General features: G+C 35.0%; 1 protein-coding gene across 45 annotated transcripts in view; it reads left to right on the forward strand.

Moving 5' to 3' along the window:
• GPHN (gephyrin) overlaps positions 1–12571 on the forward strand; it is a 734620-nt gene that overhangs the window by 635411 nt on the left and 86638 nt on the right. For all 45 annotated transcript variants that reach the window (XM_073997568.1, XM_073997563.1, XM_073997564.1 and 42 more), the window contains one exon: positions 8795–8887. In XM_073997568.1, the coding sequence (XP_073853669.1) occupies positions 8795–8887 (93 nt within the window). The remainder of the gene's footprint in view (positions 1–8794; positions 8888–12571) is intronic.

The following is a 12571-nucleotide window of genomic DNA, read 5'->3' on the forward strand; positions in this document are numbered from 1 at the left end:
GAAGTGAGGTTGCTGGATCATCTGATAGTTCTATTTTTAATTTTTTGAGGAACTTCCATGCTATTTTACAAGTGGTTGCACCACTTTATAACCCCACCAGCAGTACACAAGGGTTTCAGTTTCCCTTATTCATACCAAAACTTTTCTGGGTTTTTTGATGGTAGCTATCCTAATAAGTGTAAGGTGATGTTCTCATTGTGATTTTGACTTTCATTTTTCTGACAATTATTGATGTTGAGCATCTTTTTATATTCTCATTGGCTATTTGTATAGCATCTTTGGGAAAATGTCTATTCAAGTCTTTTTTTCATTTTAAATTCATGTGATTTGTTTTTTGTTGTTGAGTTGTAAGAGCTCTTTATGTATTCTGGATATTAACTCGTACTAGATATATGATTTGCAATTATTTTCTCTCATTTCATAGGTTGCCTTTTTACTCTGTTGATTACATTATTTGATGCACAAAATATTTCTGTTAGATGTAGTCCCATTTGTCTATTTTACTTTAGTTGCCTATGTTTTTGGTATCATATTCAAAACAAAATCATTGTCACGTTGAATGTCATGAACTACTTCCTGTTTTCTTCTAGTTTTATAGTTTTACGTCTTACATTTAGGTCTTTAATTCAGGTTGAGTTAATTTTCTTTGTTGTTGTTTATTTTCACTGTCTTATTGTTAATTTCTATAGGTTATTAGGGAACAGGTGGTGTTTGTTTACATGGGTAAGTTCTTTAGTGGTGATTTGTGAGATTCTGGTGCACCCATCATCCAAGCAGTATACACTGTACCGAATTTGTATTCTTGTATCCCTCACCTGCATCTGACCCTTTCCCCCAAGTCCCCAAAGTCCACTGTATCATTCTTACGCCTTTGCATCTTCATGGCTTAGCTCCCACTTATAAGTGAGAATGTACAATGTTTGGTTTTTCTTTACTGAGTTAGTTCATTTGGAATAATGGTCTCCAGTTCCATCCAGGTTGCTGTGAATGCCATTATTTCGTTCCTTTTATGGATGGATAGTATTCCGTGGTATACATATACCACAATTTCTTTGTCCACTCATGGATTGCTGGGCATTTGGGCTGGTTCCATATTTTTGCAATCGCAAATTGTGCTGCTATAAACATGCATGTGCAAGTATCTTTTATGGATAATTACTTCTTTTCCTCTGGGTAGATACCCAGTAGTGGGATTGCTGGATCAAATGGTAGTTCTACTTTTAGTTCTTTACGGAATCTCCACACTGTTTTCCATAGTGGTTGTACAAGTTTACATTTCTACCAGCAGTGTATAAGTGTCCCCTTTTCACCACATCCCTGTCAACATCTTTTTTTGTTGTTATTTTTTCATTGTGGCCATTCTTGCAAGAGTAAGGTGGTATCACATTGTGGTTTTGATTTGCATTTTCCTGATCATTGGCAATGTTGAGCTTTTTTTTATATGTTTGTTGGCCATTTGTATATCTTCTTTTGAGAATTGTCTATTCGTGTCCTTAGCCCATTTTTTGACAGAATTGTTTTCTCATGCTAATTTGCTTAAGTTCCTTGTAGATTCTAGATATTAGTCCTTTGTCAGATGTGTAAATTGTGAAGATTTTCTCCCACTCTGTGGGTTGTCTGTTTACTTTACTGATTGTTTCTTTTGCTGTGCAGAAACTTTTTAGATTAATTTAAGTCCCACATATTTATCATTGTTTTTCTTGCATTTGCTTTTGGATTCTTGGTCATGAAGTCTTTGCCTAAGCCAGTGTCTAGAATGGTTTTTCTGATGTTATCTTCTAGAATTTTTATAGTTTCAGTTCTTAGGCTTAAGTTCTTGATCCAACTTGAGTTGATTTTTGTATAAGGTGAGAGAGGAGGATGCAGTTTCATTCTTCTACATGTGACTTGTCAATTATCCCAGCACCATTTGTTGAATAGGGTGTCCTTTCCCCACTTTATGTTTTTGTTTGCCTTGTCAAAGATCAGTTGGCAATAAGTATTGGGTTTATGTCTGGGTTCTCTATTCTCTTTCATTGGTCTGTGTGCCTATTTTTATACCAGTACCATGCTGTTTTAGTGACTGTGGCCTTACAGTATAGTTTGAAGTCAGGTAGTGTGATGTCTCCAGATTTGTTCTTTTTGCTTAGTCTTGCTTTGGCTGTGTGGGCTTTTTTGGTTTTATATGAATTTCAGGATTGTCTTTTCTAGTTCTGTGAAGAATGATAGTGGTATTTTGATGCAAATTACATTGAATTTGTACATTGCTTTTGGCAGTGTGGTCATTTTTACAATATTGATTCTACCCATCCATGAGCATGGGATGTGTTTCCATTTGTTTGTGTCATCTATTATTTCTTTCAGCAGTGTTTTGTAGTTTTCCTTGTAGAGGTATATAGTGTAATTGTAAGACTCCAATTTTATTCTTTTGCATTTGGGTATCTGATTTTCCTAGCACCATTTGTTGAAGAGACTGTCCTTTCCCCATTGAGTGGTCTTGGCACTCTTACCAGAGACCATTTGACTATACACATGAGGGTTTATTTCTAAGTTCTCTATTCTGTTCCATTTATCTATATGTCTGTTTATGCCAGTACCATACCGTTTTGATTACTGTGGCTTCATAATATGTTTTGAAATCAGGAAACATGATTCCTCCAACTTTGTTCTTTTTCACAATTGTTTTGGCTATTTGGAGTCCCTTGAGATTCCATATAAATTTTAGGATGAGCTTTTCTATTTTTATAAACAATGTCCTTGGGATTTTGATAGGATTGCACTTAATTTGTAGATTGCTATGGGTAATATGAACATTACCAGTATGAACACAGGCTGTCTTTCCATTTACTTGTCTCTGTTATTTCTTTCAGCAATGTTTAGTAGTTTTCAGAAGTACATCATTTATTTTTATGGCTATGTAATGTTTCATTGTATAGATATACCACAGTTTGTTCATTCATCAGTTGATGGATATTTAGGTTTCCATCTTTTGGCTATTATGAAAAATGCTGTTAAAAATAATTATGCTCAAGTTTTTGTTTGGCATTTGTTTTCACTTCTTTTCAGTTTGTCCTTGGTTTTTAAGAAGAATTAAACTTAAATAAAAGTAAAGACTGCTCTGGGAGTCCAAGATAGAAAAAGACATTTTGAGTAAGACCTATATTTGCTGCTTTGAGTAGACACAAAGGAAATAAAAATTGCAATTCTTTTCAAAAGCTTGAGGAACCACACACACCAACATGAGACCTCTTACATGTCAATTTTGCAAATAGTTGGTAACTGACTGATAGTATTTGGATCTATGCCACACCCCCTCCAAATCTCACGTTGAAATGTAGCTCCCAGTGCTGGAGGTGGGGCCTGGTGGGAGGTTACTGGAGCATGGGAGTGATTTCTCAAGGTTTAACACCATCCTCAATTTGTGCTGTCATCATGATAATGAGTTCTCTTGAGATCTGGTTGTTTAAAAGTGTGTGTCACCCGCCACCTCTCTCTCTTGCTCCTTCTCTGGCCATGTGAGTTGCCACTCTCCCTTTGTCTTCTGCCATGATTGTAAGTTTCCTGAGGCCTCCCCAGAAGAAGAAGCCACTATGCTTCCTATACAGCCTATAGAACTGTGAGCCAATTAAACCTCTTATCTTTATAAATTACCCAGTCTCAGTATTTCTTTATAGCAGTGCAAGAACAGACTAATACAATGATATATTACAAATTGAATATATAGTTGACAAAAAGTATATACATGAGTAGTATTCAGAGTGGCAATGATCAAGGAGAACTTACTATCTTGAATGAAGTCTTGAAATAGATAATGGACATAGACTGGCAGCAAAAAGGTAAATAACAGTCTGGGCTTAGGGAAGCCTTGACCATATGCATGGAGGTGATCACGTATATACAGAAACATGACTTGGCTAGAGAGAGGGGTACAGCTTCAAGGAAATGAAATTAGAGGTTATCAAAATATCCTTCTCTATTTTATATCCTCTTTGATCGAAGCTGGTTGTATTTGATTGATATGACCTTTTTCTCTACTTATCTGATATTTTCTCATAGTCATAATCATTAATGCACTCATTCATTGACTCAGTCATTCAAACAGTTACTGAGTGCCTTTACATACCAAACACTGTGCTTGATACTAGGATTACAAAGATGAATAATATATACTGTGACAACAAAGAATTCAAAGCCTGATGCAGAAGTCAAGACAGTTTCAGAAACAGCCATAATACAATGTGAAAACCATGCAAAAATAGATGGTTACAAATCTTATGCAAATATTAAAAGTAAAGGTAGTCCCTCCAACCGATTCTCTCTTTAATCACCAAAGAAGTTCCTAAAAGACAAATCTCATTACCTTTCAAGAGACTTAAATTATGCTAGTGAATTAATTTGAAGTCATTAGTCTGCTTAAAAATCCCTCATTGGATTCCCATTTTTACAAAATTAGGTTTAAACTCCCTTGATCCTGTTTCATTTGTCTAAAATGCCCCCCCCCCCCACCTGGTTTTGAGTTACCCTTTAAAACTCAGCTCAGGTGTTTATCTCTTCTAGGAAGATTTTCTAGATGTTCCACAAGTTTTTGGTTAGGTGATTTTCTGTATGTCTCCCATATCACCCTGTACATTTTCCTGCCGCTGTCTATGTCATACTATCTTGTCATCATCTCTAATTCTCTATCTTTCTCTTTCTCTCATGCACTGTACTTGTGAATTCCTTGAGGACATCAACCAGGCCTTACGGGTATTTTTGTCTCCAGTGTCTAGCATATATTAGGTTCCCAGTGTTTGATGAATGGATGAGTAAATCAGTCAGTGAACTTGTTGGCCTTGGTAAGAGACAGAAGACCAAAGAGGTAACATCTGAGCTGAACCTTGAAGAATGCATGATATTTACTAGGAGGAGAAAAAAGGAAAGAAAAAAAGCGTTCCTGTCCAATGCAAGATGATCTGCAAAAGCACAGACTAGAAAAAGCCCAGAATGTTTAAGATGTGACAAATCATACTTTGTATCAGAAACTGGACATTTGTTAGAAATAAAGGTCAATCACAGTATAAATATTTCCCACATTGTGCTAAGCGATTCTTAAACTAGCACTGCAGAATTATTATAATAGGATATGTTTATTAATTTTTAACCTACTAAAGTTTGGGTGGGTTGCAGCATTTAAATAACTACATAATTCCTTGTCATACATACGTTTTTCTCATTTGAGCCTCCTCAGAAATTCAAGGGATATTTTTTAGTATTTGTATATATGTTAGAATGGGGAGTAAATATTATTGCAAACTACCAGAACAAAGTTTTTAGATTCCAGAATCAAATGTTATCAAATTATTATTGAGTAGATTCTATACCATAGGAGCCTTCCAGAATGGAATTACACAATAAGTTGTATGAACAACTCAGGCATTCAAGACAGAAATCAAGTGTGCTGATATTCTTTTATCCAAATTGTCAGGGAGATCTTACTCAACTTTCTTCCACTTCCATGTATCTAAATCTTGCAAAAGCAGAAGATAATCATTATTCCTCTCCTCAGAGTATTAAAATAATTCATTCATGTGCATTTCAAGACACTGTGAGATCTATAATACAGCTGTCAGTATCAGTTGTCTTTCAAACTTAGCATATTATATATAAAGCCCCTGTCTTAGAATATTGGAAGAAAGAGAGCCATGCTGAGCCTGTTTCTTTGGGGCTACTGGCAAGAACTTAGGGTAGAAAAGTGACTATACTAACTGTTGATTCTTATGGCCAACAAATTTGTAGTTTTTTGTTGTTGGTGATGGTGTCTGTAGTGATAACATATATGTAACATAAAACTTACTATTTTAACCATTTTTAAGCATATGGTTCAATAGCATTAAGTACATTCACATTGTTCTGTAACCATCACCACCAGCCATGTCTAGAACTTTTTGGTCTTCCCAAACTGAAACTCTATACCCATTAAACACTAACTCTCCTTTCCCTCCTCATCCCAGCACCTGCCACCACCATTCTACTTTCTATCTCTGTGATTTGACTACTCTATGTACCTCATGTAAGTGGAATCATAAAATATTTGTCTTTTTGTGGTCAGCTTATTTCACTTAGCAGAATGTCCTCAAGATTCATCCATGTTGTAACATAGTCAGAATTTCCTTCCTTTTTAAGGCTAAATAATATTTCTGTATGTATATACCATACTTTGCTTATCCATTCATCTGTCAATAGATACTTGAGTTGCTTCCACCATTGACTATTGTGGATAATGTTGTGAATATGGGTGTACAAATATGTGTTCAAGTCCCAGCTTTTAATGTTTTGGATGTATACCTAGAAATGGAATTGCTGGTTTATACAGTAATTATGTTTAATTTTTTAACTTGAAACTTTTTAAATGTGAGGGACATAAAGGAAGAGCAGTGGGTAGAGGGAACATGAGTTGTAGTAGTTATTACTATGGTGATAGTATGGCTGAAAAGTTCTAAAATCTAGTTTTTCCATCTTACCTTAGCCATCTATGAAATATATTGCTGTAGGTAAGGACTTACTCTATTTAAACCTCTCTTATGGCCGGGCGCGGTGGCTCACGCCTGTAATCTCAGCACTTTGGAAGGCCGAGGCGGGCAGATCACGAGGTCAGGAGATCGAGATCATCCTGGCTAACACGGTGAAACCCCGTCTCTACTAAAAATACAAAAAAAAATTAGCCGGGGCTGGTGGCAGGCCCCTGTAGCTCCAGCTACTTGGGAGGCTGAGGCAGGAGAATGGCGTGAACCCGGGAGGCGGAGCTTGCAGTGAGCCGAGATCGCGCCACTGCACTCCAGCCTGGGCGGCAGAGCGAGACTCCGTCTCAAAAAAACAAAAACAAAAACAAAAAACACTGTCTTCCTTCACCTGTAAAATGAACCTAACAGTGCTCTACCAGATTTTCATGGGATTAAGTGAGATTATATATGTAATTCATACAATTCATATTATAGTAAATGTTAATAAACATTTACTATATCAATGGGGCTAGCCACCAGAAAAACTCAGCCCTTGTGCTATCTCTGATTATTAACCACTATTAGTGCACTATTCAAAATTCCAGCAAAGTCATTCATGTAGATTCTGAGTTGGTGTAGAGCTTACATTTTGATCTACACCCCCCAATGCCAGGACAAACTACTTCGACATAAGGAAGCATCCCATGAGGTTTATTGTGATCCTGGACAAGCACCACTGGGCCCGCTACTAGGGACCATATAGCTTCAGGTTCATTTGGGAGTTAATGTTATATATGTGAATACAAACTAGACCCTATGGTCCCACCACTTCCCTTGTCTTACATAGTATGGCCCAGACCTCCAGTATAGCTCCAGAATAGCTTCAACATCCTAGGAGTATCTGAAGCTAGAATCTGCTGAGTTCTCCCTTCCAATTCAAGTGCCAAAAGGGAAGAGTCAATATCACTATAGAATATAGTGATATTCAGAATAGAAATTTGAAAATCAGATGGTCAGAATATAAATTTAAAAATCTCTCTACACTTACTTCTAGGTCCTAGGATCTGGAAATCAGGGACCCTAGGTGGCTAAATTCAAAGATAAAAAATACAGACTCACTTATCCAGCTCTGGATCAATGAAATTTTATAAATTATACAAATACTTCATGTAAATCAAGTCCTGTATTACTTGTCTTGGTTTCTTTTAATCCTTCCCCTTCCTCTTTTTTTAACCTCATTTATTTTTGCTTTCCTTTTTTTAAATTAACAATAAAGACAGTTTCTGACTAGAGGATTTAAGGAATTGGTTGTGACTCCTGAAACTTATTCTTGTTGGCACTAGTTCGAATTTCTGAGCCAAAAGTGATTTTCATCCAGAGTAGTCTGAATACTTACTTCATACAAAAGTTACTGGTGCTCTTCTTATAGGCACTAAATTATTTCAATTAATGAAGCCAAAATCAAAGGCTAAAACTCAAATGGATGACTGGGACATTCCTTTTTTTAAAAAACTTTTGTCTTCTTAAGAAAAAAACAACTTTAGGATTAAAAAATGATGCGTTCATTGTAGAAAATGTGGAAATTTTTGGAAAAGTAGAGCAAAGGGAATAAAAACCATAAATCTAACATTCTGAAGTAGTAAATGCTTTATATTTTCATGTATGGTTTTTCCTTCTTTTTCTATTGATATGTACACTTATATCTTAATACAGTTAAGACTATATGCTGCAGATTTGACTTTGCATGTGGTAAAAATATATATCATAGGAATTTTCCTATGTCAATGAATATTCTTCATAAATATTACTTTAGCCTCCATAATATTTTATCTTAAGAATATATCATTTCTTATTTAAATACCTATATTGTTGATAGTTTGGTTTCTTTACATTTTTTCTATTGTAAGCAACTCTGAAATAAACATATACAGAAACATTTATCCATTTTTCCTAGGATAGAGTTCTAGAAGTGAAACTACTAGGTCAATGGGTATGAAAATGTGTAAAGTTGGCTTTCCTTTTAAAGAAAATCATATTTGGGTTGTTAAAGGATTACTGACACATCAACTGAACACATCTTTGATTACTGTATAGCACCTCATATTCAGATAATCTCTACAAACATTGCCATGAATTGACTGAATATAATCTGTTATTTCAGGCACCAGAATGCATCTCTTCTTTCTGCCCCCTATTTCTTGGGACAGAAATCAGGAGGTCTGACTGAACCCATTTACAGGCTGTGACAGACAAGCACTCATGCCCATCTTGTTTATGACTGCCTGCTTACCCGTTGCTCTCGATATTTACATTTTCCTTCTTTTCTCTTCCTTCAGATGGAATGGGGCGAGTCCTTGCTCAAGATGTATATGCAAAAGACAATTTACCGCCCTTCCCAGCATCAGTAAAAGATGGCTATGCTGTCCGAGGTGAATATTTTGGTTCTCTTAAACATGGTCAGACTTACACTGTATTTTTTTTTTTTCAGATTGTTGGCTTAGCCCAAGCACCCAGTAGCTGTTAGGTTTGTTTCCCCATGATTGTCAAAATTCACAGATAACCATGTTAATCTGCACCTGTATATTTTCTAGCACAGTCTTGATTAAAACTTTTCAGATAAAGAAAAGTTATATGAAAATTCTCTTTTTTAAATTTTTTATTTTTAATATTTGTGGATACATGGTAGGTATATATATTTATGGGGTACATGAGATGTTTAGATACAGGCATGCAACGCATAAAAATCACATCAGCGTAAATGTGGAATCTGTCACATCAAGGGTTTATCTTTTATGTTACTAAAATTCTTGCTTACAAATAAATATATAGGAAGAAAATTAAAACACTGTACTTCAATTTATTCTTTCTGTTCCTACACGTGCCAGACAGCATACATTCTTGGTGTGGAAGTTTTCCAAATGTTTTCTAGTTGAAAACATCTATATGGTCTAAGAAAAAAGAGCAGACTCCCAACACAAGGGTAAAGTTGAGGTGGTCTGTTCCGCTTTCAACTCAAACATCAGTAAAGGGCTTCATAAAAAGCAGACATGAGGGAAACCTCTAATTCTGTAGAAGATGCCATATTTCAAAATTCTGGAGCCCCAACAGCTAACGCAAAGTTGCCTGAGATTGCATAAAGCTTAAAAGCAAATACTAAATAGCATTTTTCTGCCTAAATTCCAATCTAAGAACCCCAAATGTAAATTCTGAATTGCTTAGAAACTGTTGTTGATTTTTTTGGTTTTGTTTTTGTTTTTCCATGTACGACATGATATTTTAAAATATGTAGTATACATTGTAGAATGGCTTAGCTGAGCTAATTAACACATGCATTACCTCACATACTTATCATTTTTGTGGTGAGACTTAAAATCTGCTCTCTTAGTGATTTTCCAAGTATGATACATTGTTATTATGTTATTGGTTATTAATACAAGCTTGATATCATTGAAGAAACATGTTAAAAATTTTTTCAGTTTATCAGAGCTGTTAGGCATGCCAATCCCTTTTTAATGGGGTACATGAGATATGGAGTTATGGAGTGTCTTACTTGGCTTTGGTTTTGGTTTTTTTAGCCACATTTAGCCATGAAAATACAGGTTGGGCATCCCTAATTCAAAATCCAGAATTTGAAGTACTCCAAAATCTGAAATTTTTTGCGTGTTGACATGGCACCACGAGTAGAAAATTTTATACCTGACCTCATGTGAAGGGTCACAGTAAAAACACACTCAAAACTTTGTTTAGAAAAAGTATTTGAAACATTGTTTAAAATTACCAACCTTGTGGCTATGTGTATAGGATATATATGAAACATAAATTAATTTTGTGTTTAGACTTCAGTCCCATCCGCAAGATATCTCATTATGTATTTGCAGATATTCCAAAATCTGAAAAACATCAAAATCCAAAATACTTCTGGTTCCAAGCATTTCATATAAAAGATTATCAACCTGTAATTTCCTTTTTCTTGTAATTAAATACTTCATTAATCTCTGTGTTCCATCATCTCTTAGTAGTTATCTTTTGATGTTGGAGATAACATAGCAAATGGTTAAGGCTACAAGCATTGAGCAAAGCTCGAGTGATCTGGGTTTTAGTACCAGTTCCATCTGTGTAACTTTGAGCAAATCACTTAAATTTTTTTAGCTTCAGTTTTCTCATCTCTAAAATTATGATAATTACAACAATACTTACCCCAGCAGGTTGTTGTAAGGATTAGATGAGGTTGTAGAAAGCCTTAGTAAACTACCTGACACACATTAAAAAAAAAAAAAAGAACACTTGATAATTGTATTTTAAAATGTTTAATGGTAGTAACCATTATCATCACTATTATTATTTTAAACACATTTTCTTAAACTATCTCTGAAAAAGGGCTAACATTTGAATTGCTACTCTCATTTTCTGTGTAAATAAAATGGTAGAGAGATTGAGCTTATGTTTTTTCATTTCCACTAGTGTATTCTTTCTCAGGAAGATTATCTTCGATTCACTTCATTCAGCTTGATCTCACTATATCAGAATACTTCTGAAATTGGCAAAGCCAAAACATAAATACCAAATTCCCAATGGCTCCTGTGTCTTTTTCTTTCAAATTGCTTCCTTCTACAGTGTTGATCAGAATAAATATTGTCCAGACAGAAAATTATTTTATCTTGTGATAGCTTCACTGGCTCTTCTAGCTTCTTTTTTTTCCCAACGTCATTGTTGGCTTGAAATAGTTTCTTATTGCCCATCTAAAAAGTAAATTCTGTTTTGATGTTACAATTTATAGCCATACAGGATTACTATAAAATGACAAAGAATTCTTGCTTCCAGAGTAAAGCAAACAGCTAGAGCAGATGAAACACCAGAGACAAAGAAGTCTGTTTTTTATAAAGTGGGAGAGAGTGAGAAAATAAATTATTTGAGGCAGAATTATTCCCAAAGAGAATATTGTTCTGTGATTTCTACATGAGCTAGCAGCACCTCAATTTAAAAAAAAAAAAAAAAAAAAAAAAACGGTTGCTGTTAGCTTTTCTTGTTGCCAAAGGGAGCAATTAGCCCCTATGAGCTTTTCAGACACTGTACAACTCATCAAAAAAATTTTATGTAAAATTACCATTTAGTATCCTATTTATGCTTTTGTTTGGGAGGGGTTTTTTAGTTATTTCACCAGAAAAAAATCTAAAATGGCATCTCACATTATAAAGAGTCAGAGAGATTATCTACCATGAAGCTGATTCACATTGTTTCTTTCTTGCAAAGAGTTACTAGTTCTCCAAGATATGTAACACATAAGAGAGACATAAGTGATAACCATTCTGTAGATGGTTAAATCTCAAAGTAGGAATGGTTAGTGTGTCTGTGTGTACAATATGAACATCATAATTAAAGAAGCAAAAGTCTTCTGTAGACAAGTGGCATGGTCTTACAACTATGCTGAATTTTCCAGTTTATACCTCCTCACTTTTGTCTGTAATTTAGGAAGATAAACTCTATGAATCCTAAAAGTTATTTTTACTATATTTAGTAATTAAGATGATTTTCATTTCTTTAAAGGTAAATGTATTAATTAGCCTCTTTTCTATTATAAATACCACCCCAGGCAGTGTTTTGGTAAAGAATATCCTTGAGGCCAATTGTGGCTCTCTACGACCCTCCTTTGAGTACCTCCTTCTCTCTACCCCTGTCTTCCTTTACTCTGGTTCCTTTCTCCCTGCTCCCTTGATTCTCCCTATTTTCTTCTCCTCTGCCTTTACCTTAGGCCTTCCAGTAATAACCAGTGGCACTCGTGGGCATTGCTAACCCTCTAGGTGTAAAGATGTTGCTAACTTGCTCTGGATCACTAAGCATTAGCCAGTATCCTTCAGAAACATGTGGGATAAAACTCCAAACCAGTTGGAGGATCACTTGCTTTAAGGTATGTGAGTTCAAAAATCAAGACAGTAATAAAATGACTAAGGAAATAAGTAGAAACAGCTCAAAATAAAACATTAAGAAAAAATACAATGTAAAGAAGGCAGGAATCAAGTGATGATAATATCTTGGAGGAGGAAGACCTGTAAACCTAAAACTGCATTCATATGAGAATGAATTTGAAAGATAAAAGTAGATAAAATAAAAATGAA

The sequence above is a fragment of the Macaca fascicularis genome, chromosome 7 (genome assembly GCF_037993035.2).
Source record: "Macaca fascicularis isolate 582-1 chromosome 7, T2T-MFA8v1.1".
In the NCBI taxonomy this organism is placed as follows: domain Eukaryota; kingdom Metazoa; phylum Chordata; class Mammalia; order Primates; family Cercopithecidae; genus Macaca; species Macaca fascicularis.